The 16,114-nt window shown below is 33.3% G+C and overlaps 2 protein-coding genes across 2 annotated transcripts; one reads left to right on the top strand and one right to left on the bottom strand.

Annotated features, from left to right (window-relative positions):
- The first annotated feature begins 4,596 nt into the window (after nucleotides 1-4,596).
- On the top strand, nucleotides 4,597-8,218 carry LOC110038428 (aluminum-activated malate transporter 12-like). The gene is made up of 5 exons (XM_020743275.1): nucleotides 4,597-5,025; nucleotides 6,056-6,196; nucleotides 6,989-7,261; nucleotides 7,455-7,540; nucleotides 8,126-8,218. Exons 1-5 carry the CDS (start codon nucleotides 4,722-4,724, stop codon nucleotides 8,165-8,167), a joined length of 846 nt encoding a protein of 281 aa, XP_020598934.1. The 5' UTR covers nucleotides 4,597-4,721; the 3' UTR covers nucleotides 8,168-8,218.
- On the bottom strand, nucleotides 6,487-13,388 carry LOC110038418 (pentatricopeptide repeat-containing protein At5g19020, mitochondrial). Its single transcript, XM_020743265.1, has 4 exons — nucleotides 11,292-13,388; nucleotides 9,210-9,393; nucleotides 8,673-8,740; nucleotides 6,487-6,684 (listed from the first exon to the last, which is right to left on the bottom strand). The coding sequence occupies exon 1, from the start codon at nucleotides 13,386-13,388 to the stop codon at nucleotides 11,376-11,378; it is 2,013 nt and encodes a 670-aa protein (XP_020598924.1). The 3' UTR covers nucleotides 6,487-6,684; nucleotides 8,673-8,740; nucleotides 9,210-9,393; nucleotides 11,292-11,375.
- Nucleotides 13,389-16,114: the final 2,726 nt, after the last annotated feature.

Here is a 16,114-nt window from a genome sequence, read left to right as displayed (position 1 = left end):
TGGTGATGTTTGAAAACAGATAAAATTTAAATTACTAGGATTTACTCAATCCAATAAATCGATATTTATTAAATTTGGATTGGGTTAAATTTCAAAAATTGTTGGGTAGTTGGCAAATTTAAATTCTATAAATCCATCAGTTTGTAAAATTCACTAAATCCGAGCATTACGAGCCAAATCTGTGAAATCTAGATTAACAAAATCCAAGATTTTATTTTGCCCAGAACGACGATCTGCCAGGATTTAGCCTAACTCCACATTAAATCCTAGTCTAAACTCGTTGTCACGTTACCACTTAATTCAAATTTGGTGAAATTTTTGGCGATATGTAGAAATTATTTGGTGCATAGGGTAGGTCTAATGACAATCACTCAAAAGCTGATTTGAATTTTGGTTTGTACATCAAGCTTGCATGGACATAAATGCGTCGAGCTACGAGCCAAAATTTTGGATCTAATTTCCTTCGATTTTACCCTCACTCAGCCCGAAGTCAAATTGCTTGATATCTTATTGATGTTAGGTATGACGAAGATCTTTAATTGATCCAACATTGATTCAAAAAAACATTAAAACATAATCAAATATGAATTAATAGATATTTTAAATTAATACATTTTTTTTTTGTGTTTGGCTAGATATAAGTTATATCTATATGTTAAATCCATTAAGGCGCCCTCTTCTAATATTGTTTGCTGTTGTACCTACACAAACCATTTCACAGATATATTTATTTTGTATTTCGTCTCAAAGTGCAAAGTCAATCATAAACATAAGCATTCTTGTCTTTGAAACTTTTTACTAGACTACTTTCGCACCTCTAAACATATTCTGAGAAGGAAATACTTCATATGATGTAACAGTGTTCACTTCATCCTTCAATGGGATATCTAATTTCCATTGTCAAAATGAAAAATCACTTCAAACATTATGTTCATGACATTATAGAAAATTTGCTTATATCATTATAGAACATTTTCATGCAATAAACATAATATTCTTCAATGTCATGAACATAACATTTGAAGTGAATTTCTATTTTGGCAAATAAAATTTGATTTTTTATTAGATGATGAAGTGAACAGTCTTACATAATGTGAAATATTTCTTCTCAGAATATGTTTAGAGGTGTGCAAGTAATTTAGTAAGAGTTGTTGAGATGAGAATACTTAGGTGAATTAGTGGCTTTACACTTGGAGAGAAAATGTGAAGTAAACTACTCATGAAAGAGTTTATGTAGCTATAGTGGCAGACAAGATTAGAGCCAAAATTTGAATCAATATTTGTCGATTATCAATCTTCAATAGCCCTAACAGTAGTAGGTTATTAACGTTTCGATTTTGAGCGAAACTGTTATCGGCTTGAAAGAAACTTGATCCAAAATTTTGGCACGTTTATTTCGATCTGATCTCTATCCAAGCCAAAATTTTAATCAATCAATTTTTTAGCAGTTATAATTGTTCAAGCTATGTAGAACATTTACTTCTTTTAATGATTTGATTTGATCATCAATTGTTACAAATCCACCATTAGATCTACTAATAAAATTAAATTCAATGTATTTAGTCGCATGTTTTTTATAATATGTAACTATTTTCAGGCTTGAAGGTACATATGGATATTCATCATTGATAAGTGTGAAATATATGATATTTTGAAAGCACATTTTCCCATGTATCTTCATCTTTTTTACTAATATTATGCTTGAGAAATGTATTTTTATCTTAATTATGCAGGGGACAAGGTGAACAGAGAATCTAGAGTAAAACAAAACAAAAATGAGCATAATACAAGGATTTAGGACTAGTGCACCCAAGCCTACAAGATGGTACACCTGATTTAACTCCAGCGCACCAATGCACTCATGCTCACTCATTTATTCAACTTTTAGCGCACCCACACCGTAATCAAGGTGCCCCCACACAGGCTTCGGCTATCTTGCATTGCATCGTGATGTACATGCACCAAATCGCAGAAATCATTTTTTGCAAGAATTTTCTTTCCTTTGTCAGCTTTGACTATAAATTAATGCATGAGGCCAATCTTAGGGCATTATGGATGGCTGGAGGCTCCAAGAAAGTTTAAGGTTTGATTAGAGAGAGATTTATCTTGAGGTTTCTTCCCTCTTATGGGGAGAAAACTTTGAGGTGAGTTTTTCTTTGAAGTTTTTGAGAGTTGAGTTGTATGAGAGGAAGGGGGTCTGCTCTTGTGGAGAGAATAATCATTTATTTTAAGTTTTCCTTTGATTTATTTCTTACAATGAAAATCTGCATTGACTCTATTTCTATGATTTTCACGACAATGTGTGGCTTAAACTTTTCTTCATGTCTATACGTAAAGAGATAGTGTTTTCTTCATGGTTTTCTGAGATATTTTCTCATATTATTTCTTGTGTTTTAAGGCTTATGTTGGTTAACCCAAGGACTTAATTTACTCCTGGTCTGACCAACTAGGATGTTAAATTATTTAATAAAGCTATGACTTCTACCCGTTGCGTAGTGAAACGAAGGGTTCCACAGAATTGCAAGAGAAACATATTTATGTGGAAGTCTGCAATCAGTTGTAGGGGTCTGAAATACTTATAGAAAATTTAATTCACAACTTCCAACCGTCTATGCCTGTCTTGGTTAATTCCAAGTTCCAGGTCGGGTCATGACATGAACAATAATGTGTTATGTCAATCATATCTTATTCATAAAATGATCTTTCTATTTATATAAGAAATGTTAGTGGTGTCTCTGTTGTGAGTTTCTTCTTTTTGGGCTACCTCTCTTCTTATTTGTGGCATGATCCAAGCTCACTACATTTTTTAGAATATTGAATCCTGATTTGTCTGTGAATCACGCCGAATGAATAAAACATAAAGAGAGAGACAAAAAGAAGAGTGAACAGTAATAAACTATAATATGTCGTTTCAATCAAGTTTTATTCATATAATGATCTTCTTATTTGTAAAAGAGATTACATGATGTGATGATGTTACACTTTTTCCCTTGCTTTTAAATGGGTCGTACTAGGTATTTCTGATATTTTATATATGCGAGCATATTGCCCGAGTACTTTCTATCTTGGTCGATCGTCCCTAGCGGCTTTGAGTCGTCAGGATCAACTCAGATGCCTAAGATCCCGTCGGCTGGATGACATTCACTAGGTCGACTGAGCTAGATAGATATAGGTTAGCCATATAGTATGGACTGATTGTCGATCATTGATCTCTAATGAGGAGTCTTTGGATGTCTCTTGATGGTTGAATATGCCTGGAAATTAGACCTTTTCTAGAATCGATTTTTCCATAGTAGTTGAATCTGATGTCTCTTTTGCCTTGCTTCTGTCTGAATGACTAGTTCATGTATCCACCGATCATCTTTGGTTTGTGTCATGGTTCGACAAGACCTTGGCTTTACTTACTCTTGCTCAGACAGCCTCACTCCATCGAACAAGCGAGCCTCATAGTTTCTATTGGCGGGCCCTTCTTCATCGTATTCTTTATTTCAAAACCATTACATATTCCTGGGATCAGTTCTAGAACATTTTTATGTACATTTGGAAGATAGGAATCAGCAAAAATTCTGCAAGAAAACTCAATAAATCCAAGAAAAACCCCAGACAAATTCAAATGAACTAAAAAATTTACAAAAAAATAATGATAATAAATCTAACCTTTGTTCACAACGGTAAGTTTATTTCAAATATTATGCCAAAATTTGATCTTTTTTTTCCACTAAGCACTGCTTAAAGTTCTCCACACAAAATAGGATAACGCAAATATTTAAGTTTTTATGCAACATAAGAACCAAAATCCACTCCATTAGCTCAACTCTGAAAACAATTTGATATTTTATAAAGACTTCTTTCAAATCAATTGTATTTTATTTTTCTTTTTCTTTTAAACATATATTTGTTCAGAATCTTTTTTACAGATATATTTTTAAAAATAAAGTTGAAATCACTTAAAACAATTTTTAGGTGTTTCTTATATTTTTTTAAAAGCAAACATTCTTTATCAAACACATAATCAAAACGAAGTAAAACAAAATAAAAATAAAAATGATCCCGAATTATCTCTTAGTAAATCAGAAGAAAACATGCAAAACATTTCCCATAAATCAATGCTAACATAAAAATCTCCAGATGAATATAAATGATTTGCATCTATGAAATGCTTATTTGATCAAACACAAATCTTAATTCAGAGGATGAGGCCAAAGCCAAATCAAAAGTATCAAATGCTCAAACTAATCATTTGCTCAACTACTGAGAATATGGAAATTAGCAAAGCTCCCACAAAAAACTCAATTGTAGCTCAAAAAAAGAAAAAAACATAACCTTTGTTCAGAACAGAAGCTCACTTCAAAAATTAACCCAAAATTTGCTCTTTTTTGTCCACCAAACACTAAAAGCTCTGCTCACAAAGCTGGACAGCACAAATTTTTAGATTTTTATGAAATATAAGAACCAAAAAGATGAACTCAAGACCTACCTTCCAGGTGCTCCAATTCAAGATTGTTATGATATCCTATTGAAAACATGGATCCCACACACCCAGTAGCCCTTAAAAGTTTAAAAGCATGCGCATCCAAGGCCCAAAGCACTGGCCAAGTAAGTGATGTCTGTCATTAGTCCATACGAAATAAGATATTTTTATCAAAGTTTCAGTTTCTCCTCTCTATATATACCCACAATAACTGCTGCTTAAGAACTCAATACAGAAAACCATACCTATCATGGATTTCGTAACAGAAACACATAGTAATCTGCATGATCGTCGAGATTCGCTTGTGATCCCAATCGACGGCATTGAGACGTTGGGTATTGACACGAAGAGGCTGGGGTGGAGGAAAGTCTTGCGTTATGTTGCTCAAGTGATACGGGTGGCTGATTATAAAAAGACTGTTCATGCTATTAAGTTTGGGTTAGCTTTGGTGCTGGTTTCATTGCTTTATATGCTTGAGGCAGTCCATGATAAGCTTGGTGATAATGCCATGTGGGCAGTCATGACCGTTGTCGTGGTGTTCGAGTACACCGCAGGTAATTAACTTCTCATGCACTTTTCATTTATTTATCTGGCATTTATATACATGACACCCAATTCCTATGTGTTAATATAGCTAACACATAAGTTTTTTCTTTTTACATTTATATCACTCAAATCTTTTGTATAAGATAAAGAATGTCATCAGTATGACTTTTTAAAAGTGAAATACAGCTTTCATGCACAAGTACGGTGGTGTATATGGGAAAAATTGAAGTTTAGGTGTAAGATATGTAAACACATAAGAACTGCGTGGTATGAACATAAATTTTCCTTTATTTATTCATTTTTTTGTAAAGCTGTAAGATATTATAATTTGAATTATGATTAGATGCATTATAAGTTGAAAAAAGACGAATACTCTGAATGTATATTCATATTCGGTGGATTCAGAGTGGCAATTCTCACCCATGAGAAGAAAAAAATATTCATAAAATGTATATTAATACCTTTTTATGCTGAAATAACTAATAAAATCAGCTTACTAAATATAGCATCACGTCCGTTTAACACCCCTCCGGTAATATTATATTGGGTAATAGCTGCCCATATATTTAAGAAAAAGGGCATTTACATACACACCACACAATTGTTATCTATTTACGTATCTAACACCTAAACTTTCAAATTTATATTCATAACACTCAAATCTTTAATATCAAATCAAAAATATCACTATCACAAAATATTTAAAAGTGAAATACACATTCTTCATGCATAAGTTCATCACAAAAAGGTGTTATATATCAATATCGAGCTTAAATTGTTAGATATGTAAAACATATAAATTATGTGGTATGCATGTAAATATTTCCTTAAGAAAAATAAGGCTTCACGATAATGCAATGCAATATCAGCATGGATTATAAATATGTAAACTAGGATAATACAAAATCCAAGATAATTAAGACAAGACAAATAATGATGATTATGATGTTAATGAGAAAAGTAAAGATGCAACAAAATTTCTCTTTTATTGATTTTTGTCGTTTTGTTTTTTTTTCCCTTTTTTTTTCTATTGCTCAGGAGCAACTATTAGCAAGGGCTTGAACCGTCTAGTTGGTACTGTTCTAGGGGGTGGACTTGGCTCCCTTGTTGCTATCATTGCTCAGGAGATTGGTGGAGTTGGAAAAGCAGTGGTCATAGGCATTTCTATTTTTATTTTGGGTTAGTTCTTTTTTCATAAATGATTTATATCTTGAAAATAGCCAATTGTTTTAGCTTCTACAACTGGATATATCCGTTATCAGAAGCTGTAGTACATGAATTGAAATTTGGCAACACTAAGCCTTGGGAAAATATTCCATATATTCTGATATATTTTTGTAACAAAAAGACAAATACTCCAAGATAAAAAACATAACAAAAAAGAAATTGAAACAGGCAAATACTCAAAAACTGATTTTTTGTTGTTTTTTAATATTTACATATCTTTTATTTTTAAACATTTATCTGCCTTCAATGCATACGGCAATATATTTTGGCAAGATTAATAAGTACCACAGTTTGAGCACTTACCTTGCAGCCCAAAATAACTTATTTGTTATGTGTGCGCATTTGAATTTACTTTTAAAGAATTACATCGCCTTTGCCTCAAGCTGCCAAAGTGCTTGTTGAGTAGATATCAGCCTACCTTCATGTTGTCTGCCTGTGTCCTACAAAAGAATACAAGTAGAAATTACAATTAAAACTTATCCTAACAAAATGTCAGGATGTCTTGCTGAGAAATATGCTTCAAGGAATGTGGAGAAAATAGATATGATATCGACAAAACAATTTTAATTACTAACTAAATAAACAATTTGGGAATAAAAACTATAAAAAAAATGTCATTTATAGTCTATCAACAGTAATATTCCATAACAAGCAATAAGAAAGGCTTCATTGTGAACTTAATAATGTTTTAACCAGGAAATGCAGAACTCCATCACTATTAATCTGAATTTCTTGATGATTCAGGTGCTGCAGCTACTTATTTGCGAACAATACTAAACATCAGGAAGAAGTACGATTATGGAGTTATGATTTTTATCTTAACATTAAGTTTAGTATCCATTTCCGGTGTTCGAGTGGACGAGATAATCCATGTAGCGGGAGATCGCCTCTTATCTATATGCATGGGATTTGTCATTTGTGCTTTCATAAGCTTATTCATCTTTCCAATATGGGCTGGTGACGAGCTCCATAGCTCATTGGCTTCTAAGTTTAATTCCATTGCACATGCTATTGAAGGTAATTTGCTTCAGAGGCCTAAGCTTGAAAACATTTGCATAATATTATGAAGAAGATTAATGTAAGAAAATAGTTAAATGTTTATGTTAGTAGCGGTTGAAAACTTCATAATATTTGAAAAGGTTGATTACACCACTTTGATTTGAAACGCAGATCATAAATTCAGTTTATTTATGTTGTTATTATTATGCAGATTGTATGAAGAAAGGGATGGATGAAGCAAGAAAACCTTTGCATTGTTTGTCTGTACTTTCATCTAAAACAAGCGATGAATCATTGGTAAATTTCCCTCTATAGTTTCCTTCGTTTGTTGTCGACAAAATCCATCATGATTGTGTTTCGATTAAATAATTTACATTAGGCCACAATTATGAGATTGGAGCATAGTCCACATCAAAAGCAAAAAATGAACTTCTAATAAAACAGCGACCCTAACTTGTTGACACAAGTGTTTTAGGTTATGTGGGTCCATTTAATAAAAATTTACATACATACCACAAAATTTACATACATACCACTCAATTCTTATGTATTAACATATCTAACACCTAAACTTCAATTTTACATATATGCCACCTTACCTAAGCATGCAAAGGTGCATTTAAACTTTTAAAAAGTTAAACTTGTGATATTTTTTATGTGATATGAATGATTTGGGTGGTACATATGTAAGAATCAAGTTTAAGTGTTAGATATGTAAATACATAGGAATTTGTTGCCGCCCATGTAAATTTCTCTTAGTTATATTTTAGGGTTCAAATATCCAATAAGAGCCTCTAGTGTTCCGCGGCCATCTAATATTTCATATAAGAATTTGAGGTTCATCTATGATTAAGTATTCTGTATGTTTTTTAACTACCACAGGCTTTGAAGGTTTCTAACACAGTCGGGCATAATTCAAGATGAGTCGACTCCAATTGATTTCACGTGGTTAAGTCGGACCTTAAACCATGAGACTTTTTTGAAAAGCTTTAGCTTGAGTAAGAGTGCCAGTGCAGAGGACTCTTTAAAAGGGGGCATTGTTCATATGTTCATGAGCATAAAATACAGTGTCACATTAAAAGTATAACAAAAAATGACTTTTAACTGCATTAGTGGTAGTCCTTACCACTGGCTTAAGTGTTCGAGTTGAAGAGCATCCATTCATTAGTGTATCGGCACAAATCCTACAAGGAATACTTTTCATTTTTTTAACATTAAATCCTTTATTTATGTAGATATAATTCTATTAATGATAGAGACTCGTGAACACAAATCTCAACCAAAAAAAAAAAACTGTGGGGAAAGAAGATTATTTATTGGAATTTTAGTCCTTAATATAATCTAAATTTCAGCATTTCGTGTTTAATCCTTCTAACAAACAATATGGGTAGAGAAGAGACTATTACATCAAGTTCCACGCTTTCCTTACAGGTAAATTTTGCAAAATGGGAACCATGGCATGGAAGGTTCGGCTTCTCCTATCCTTGGAACAAATACCTACAAATTGCAGGACAACTAAGAGAGTTAGCGGCTTGCATAATTTCAACAGAAGGATATTTGAAAGCAAAACAAGAGGCATTAAGATATTCTTCTCTTCTCCACATCTCAATAATATAATACCATCAATAGTACTCCTAAATTTACTATTTTTTCTTCAATATATTGTAAGATTTTAAACAAAGAAGTGGTCCAAAATACCCCTATCACAAAAATGGAATGAATATTGGTGCTAACAAAGCTTTCTATACTTATTTGATGCTTGGCAGATATCATCAAACGTTTTACTTCTAAGCATCAAGGAGCAATGTGAATCAACAAGCTTATTAGTGGTAGACATAATGAGACAACTTAGGGACTGTATCTTATACATGAAGCAGTTTCAGAGGCAAGAACTTGCTTTAGAGGAGCTTCACGAAAGGAGAGTTGAGTTAAGTTCTCACATTCAAGTTTGTAAACTAGCACTTACCATAAACCCGAATGCAGGCTCTGAAAATGGCATGAAAGGCAGTGAAGTTCGCTTAATGGTCCAAGTCTTTTTATTGGCTGAGATTCTTGACAAGGTAGCACTGCTTGTAAAGGAGGTAGGAGAATTTGGAATATCTGCTGGTTTTGTCAACCAAATAGTTGATAAGAGCTAATTGATGTTCCAACTAGTACAAAACAACACAAGATCAGTAAATAATACAAAGTTATTGTGGGGTTAATGTATAATACTGGCCTTAAAACTGTATGAATTACCACTAATAAGACAACAATGCTTCAGAAAAGTTGGTTTGCTTTTTTTCCTGTTTGATAGGATGCTTATTAAGTCTATAATAAGTTTTAAGATTTATCAGACAACTGTTCGATATTTTACTATCCTGTGATAATAAGCAGAGGCTTCTTGCGAAAATGATCCAAAATAAAAACTTATGAATTAGTGGTTCAACGGAAAAGTTATGAAAGTGAATCTATCATTGAATTTGCATTGTGTTGGATGCAATGTTATCGGGGTCCCATCAAAATTGTGCAAGTTTGAACTAACCCTAAGATGAAAAAGAAGAGGGACAAAATATATGTCAAAGAATCCCTTGGCTTGATTGGGATCATAAGATTCTAGAGTGAGAAGCTCTCGAGAAATCACAGTACATATAATAAGATCATATGGCACATCATACACATCCAAGATTAGTGAGCCTTCATTTATAAATAAGGGCCAAAGAATAGCATAAGATGGGGGATAAAAAATAATAATAATTGCATGAATCATTTTAGCATAGATGTTCTCATAAATGAGTAAGTTGGGCTGTAAAATTTCCGCTAAGCAAGAACTATGGACAGGTTCCCAAAAAAAGAGAAAGTGCTCCCAGTTCCAAATAAATATCACATTGAGTATTTGCGAAAATCTCTACTTGATGAGTTAATTTTCAAAACCATTAGGCGGGACCTTTAGTAGGAATGCCTTGTTGGATCTAACAGCTGGTCACTTTTTTATTAAAAATGTTTACTTTTCATGTGTTATTGTTAAATTTCTTATGTAAAATATTTCATTATGTGATGTTTTTAATAAAAAAATACAAGCTTTTAACTAATAATTTATAAATGAGAATATCATATTTATAGTGTGTTATATAGTGTCCTTTTTCTTTTTTTAGTTATATTGTATCATTGTTTAGTTGCCATGTCATGTTCGTGTATTCGTATTTGTGCATCACTTCATAGCACACAATTCATTATTTGATTTGAGTTGTTTTCTTCGTTTTATATCAAGTTTCCTGGGTCCATCTAGGCTTGTTTTCGTACCAATATTGCAATGATGACTTAGTGTTCAAAATAATGACTATTTTTTTATTTCGTTTGACCCGAAATGGCCAATTTTAAGCTTGTTTATAGGTTTAACCTATTTGGCAAGCTTTGGTTGCAGTTATGTAGAGATATTAGCTCGACACATAAGGAAATGTCTTGGAGCATGTGTTTGCACATTTTGTCACTCTAATTCCAAGTAGCCTCTCATAACAACATAAAAAGTTGGGCCCTCTGCCATTGCAGAACAATCCTACCTAGCAATATTAGAGGTTAACATCTACATAGGATGATTTTAATATTATGTAAAGAATGTTGATTAAGGTCACTATTATTATATAATTCTAAATATTGACCCACATGTGAAAATGGTCGGTGTATTATCACTCAATTATTTTTAAATTCATTTTTAACCATAACGCTTTTGTGGTGCCATAAGCCTTGATAATTTTCAATAGAACTATTATCTCATACAATTGTCTTGACGAATCCGAGAAAAATGCAAGTAAATTAGCTAAGCCATACTTTCTTATAGCGAGGATTATAACTAGATAATAAAATAAATATATAAGAATGGATTTAGAACACTAAGAACAACAAATAGACAACAGATATTCAGCTTGCATATACCTGCAAAATATTGTATTTACAGGGAATGATTTTCAAATACAATAAAACAATTTGTGCATCATTGGTAAATTGTATTAGGTATTGCAATAATCCCTCAGACAAAAGCATTTAGTAGCATTAAAAAAAAAAAACTCACCTTTTGACTCTCAAACTGCACCGAAAAGAAACTGCAACATCATAATATCAAAGCATCATCGAAACATGACTGAATTTAAAAAATTTAAAGAACACTACTTTGTCCAGCTTTTTTCTTCAACCCCCCACTCCAAATTGCTCTTCGCACTAGGCAAACTTCCCCCCATTGGGCGGCATCTGCATAAATATTAGATATAAGCACCCTTCCACCCCCATGTCCGGGATCCAACTTGGCCAATTTCTCGGCAGCCCTCTCCCCAATCTCTATTTTCTTATGTGTTCTCGCAGAAGCAAGCATGCTACCCCAAATGACCACATCAGCTTCCATAGGCATAGATTCTATCAACTCCTCTACCTCTTCTAGATGCCCCGCCCGACCTAAGAGATCCACCATGCAACCATAATGCTTGATGGATGGCTTCAAACTATAAACACTCTCCATGGACTCAAAATACTTCCGTCCAATATCTACCAAACCAGCATGACAACATGCACTCAATACTCCTATGAATGTGATTGAATTGGGCTTGATCCATGTTTTCAAAAGTTCTGAGAATAAGGCGAGCGACATATTTGCATGCCCGTGCATAGCTAAGCCACAAATAATTGCATTCCATGATGAAATACCCGCATAAGTCTCTCTTACATAATCAAAAAACTGGATTGCAATATGTATGCTACCACACTTTGCATACATATCAATAAGGCTAGCACACAGGTTGTCAGTTAATGGAACAGAGTTTCTGTTGATGTAGTCATGGACCCATGTTCCTTCCTCCAAAGAACTACAACCAGCAACAGCAGAGAGAACACTTAGCAAAGTGATCTCATTCGGCTGTATACCAATACTCCACATGTCACGGAAAAGTCCTAATGCCACTTCATGCTGTCCATGTTGTGCATACCCAGCAATCAAAGTGCTCCATGAAACTATATCTCTGTCAGGCATCTCATCAAACAGTTGTTGAGCAGCCTTCACATTATTGTTTTGCATGAACCCAGCAATGACAGCATTCCATGAAGATATATGTTCCTTGCTTCCACACTGGAATTGCAAGAAAGCTAGGTCCATCTGCCTGCATTCCGAATATAAATGAATCAATGTGGCCTGCACAAACGAATGGCAATCCAAACCCGCTTTAAGAATTACAGAATGGAGCTGCAGGCCTTCACTGATTGCAGTGCGGAGGCTACAAAAAGACACGAGGTTGACAAGCATTACCTCATTTGGACGCGCATTAACGTCCTGCAACATCGCACGGAATGCTAACAGGGCTCCCTCCAAACTATTAACGAGCAGGTATCCATCGATAATAGTGCCCCAGGATACCAAATCCTTCTCGGGGATTCTATCAAAAACCGATCTTGCAGCATTGATCAACCTAGCCTTTGCATACCCTTTCAGTAGCACGTTCCAAGTGACCGTATTTTTCTCAGACATCCCCCCAAAAACTGATTCAGCATCTTCGAAGTTTGAAGATACAGCATACTCGTGAACCAGATTGGTCGCGACCAAAAGTAACTCATCGAGTCCGCACTTCACTGCCACGGCATGAGCCATCTTCCCCATTCCGGCGGAGGGGCTGTCTAGGCGGGAGCAGCAGGAGATGGCGCTTGCCAATGTGACTTCGTTCGGGGTGACGCCAGCGGCCATCATGTCGCGAAACAGAGTGAGAGCTTCGACGGAAGAACCGTGTTTGGCGAAACCCATGATCATGGTGGTGAAGGAAACGCGGTCCTTATTAGGCATTTCGTCGAACAAGGAACGAGCCTGGTCGAGGTAGAGATCAGGGCGGGGGCAGCGGAGGTGGGCGGCCAGGAGTATGTTCCAGGAGGCAGTGTTAAGGAGAGCAGCTGATAGAAAGAGCTGGCGAGCGCTGGGAAGGTATCCACAGCGGGCGTAGAGGTGGATAAGGGCATTGCTGACGAAGAGGTTGGAGCGGATAAGGCCTGACTTAAGGGCGATGGAGTGGAGCTGCTCGCCGGAGAAGAGCTGAAAAGAGGAGGCGGCGGACTTGAGAGCGGAAACGAGGGAGAACGAGAGACCAGGCCGGGAGTCGAAGATGGAGCTGAGGGGCTCTCGGCATGTGCTGATCATTGGATGTCTCGGTAGACAAAAACAGTATGATTTATACATATATTTTTAAATTTTTAAATTTACATTTATAATACATGATGTTAATTAATTAGTTAATAATATTCATGATAAAAGATAATCACATACATAATACTATAAATATTATTATTTAACAAAACTAATACTAACAAGATTTTCTTGAATTATCAAGCTCATATATTGAACATAATGTTATGAGAGAGTGTAAGCTAGACTTTAGGAGTTTAGGAGTGACAAAACATAATGTCAAGCTCATAATGTATAAATATTATACATTATGAGTATTATGACCGTCAACTTTAATGTGAAATATGTATCAAAGTGGTTACCGTAGTAGAAAATGATTAATATAGATGTTTGTGAAGCATGCCAATAACTTTATAAAGTCAGAAATTTCATCACTCAAAAGTTAATATGACAAAGTTGCATTGAAAATATGATATGATATTTGAGTGGACCAAATAATAATAAACAAGTATCTATAATTTTTTAAAGTAATTTCATACAAATTCAAATATAGTGTGTAATATGGTGGTTGAGAAAGAAGTCATCATTATAAGGCCAATGAGATAATATAAATTGGAATTAACATAAAAAGTTATAATTATAATAGTGAAATTTGCCATAATTGAGTAGGTTAGAGAGCCTTTTGGTTGCATTGAAGTGGTTTGACCTTGTTGGCATATAATGATTAGCTAAAAGGGGTAAGATTCAAATTGGATTGAGGGTTTGGGATATCATTTTATGCTTTATCTTGATTCAATTCCTTTGTTTAGAAAATATGAACTTTCGATTAAACTTTTAATGAATTTCAATGTATTGCAAATCTAAATCATTAAAATTTTAGGTATTAGATATAAGCATTTGATGAAATTAATAAAAAAATTTAGCTTACAATATAATAGTTCAACACTTTCTTACTTTAGGTGAAGCATTTTTGGCAATATTTTATTATATTTTGACTCTGGCATGTTAAATAAAGTTCCTTGAATTTGAAATTTTTGTCAAGGTGGGTGAGTGAGAAAAATCTTGGGCAATATTAAGCTGTGGAAGATGGCAATTTTAAATAATTATCTATCACATTAAACTTGCATAATGATTAATCAAAAGTTGATAATATAAACCATTTATTCATATTATTCTCCCCTTATATTTATTTTTGTTTGACATTTTGTGTATCGTTACGGAGAAACACACTAGTTTTATGAGCAATCGCCCAAGTAAAATTATTTACCATTACTAAAATCCAAAATCCTTTAAATATAATTAGAAGGAAATGGAAGCTAAACAATGAGACAACAAAGGAGGGTGCATTTTAGCATAGAGAAGGACAATTGAAAAGGACAACATGAAAAATAGTAAAAGCTATAGTTAATGCTCTACAATAACTTAAAGTCATATTATGTGCCTGACTTGCATCTTTATGAAACATTGGTGGAGTTATCTTGCATCTCACAACCTCTTATTGATTTTTAAATTTTTTACTGTGTAGAATGACAGTAATAAATCGAACAATATGGTTAAACACATCAATGTTGTATGACACATCGATCATCTTTGATGATGCATGAACAAACTATTATATGAAATATTACTTTAGAAGCAATTTTGGGTCTTTCTAATGATAATAAGTGATTTTGGACATAAAATGTTGAAGAGAAGAAAGTAATGATATGGTATTTTTCTTTTTTATAATATATCTTACAACAAAAGATAAGGAAAAAGTCCAATGAGAAAGGTTTTGCAAATCTTATTTCAACATAAACAAAGTAGTCGCTCTAAATTAAATTATCAAAATCTTGTCAAAGTTAAGTTAATAGCCTTTATTAAACAGTTTTCTAAGGAAAATAAATTTTGTAAAATTAATTGTAATTGATCACTCTTGTATAAATACTATTGATTTATAAAACATGTCCACACTATGATTTGTATAAATTAATATCAAATGTGGACTATAATTGGAGATTAATGTTTTATAGGACAATTTATGCTTTAACATTAGTCAATCTTCATGACAAGGATAGACTTCTAAATCTATGTGTGACGCCTATCACTTTAAATATATATATATATATATATATTATTATCTTGAAGTCATCAAAATGTTAGAAGAATAATAAAAAAGATTCACTTGGAGATAGTTCAATTGAAAAGTTAGAATTAACTCGTTCAAAATTTAATAGATTTGTCGTCCTCTAAGTTATCATTCTCAAAATTATTTACTTGTGCAAAAAATAGCCTAAATTTAATAGAAGATGCACTATTAAAAACTTTAAATCGTGCAATTTAAAGTTAGCCTCATTATCATTAAAAAAAGTTAAGATTTATAAATACAAGACATAGGTGATGTATGCAGAAAAATTCAAAACCTACAATATTTAATATATGGATTATCAGTACAAAAAGATGAATATGATGGTCTAGTTTCATACGAATGAAGCTACGTTGTTAGTTTCATAATTATCTCCGATCAGAAGAATTTCTAATTAGTATACTAGATATCCACTTAGATGTGTCAACTAAATTAATGTAGTTAATTCAAAGATCCACCCTAAAGAAGATTATGTAAATGTATCAGAAATAACTATAATAAAAATACAAACCAACAAAAGGTTTTAAGAAATATGTGTGTGAAATTTTTTAATCAAGGAGTTAAAATTGAACCACGTATTAATTTTAAATAAAAATAAAAATTGATTTTTGAGCTA

Source organism: Phalaenopsis equestris, unplaced genomic scaffold (assembly GCF_001263595.1).
Source record: "Phalaenopsis equestris unplaced genomic scaffold, ASM126359v1 Scaffold232799, whole genome shotgun sequence".
Classification (NCBI taxonomy): domain Eukaryota; kingdom Viridiplantae; phylum Streptophyta; class Magnoliopsida; order Asparagales; family Orchidaceae; genus Phalaenopsis; species Phalaenopsis equestris.
The sequence above is the reverse complement of the archived record's forward strand: the minus strand, read 5'-3'. Positions and strand labels throughout refer to the sequence as shown.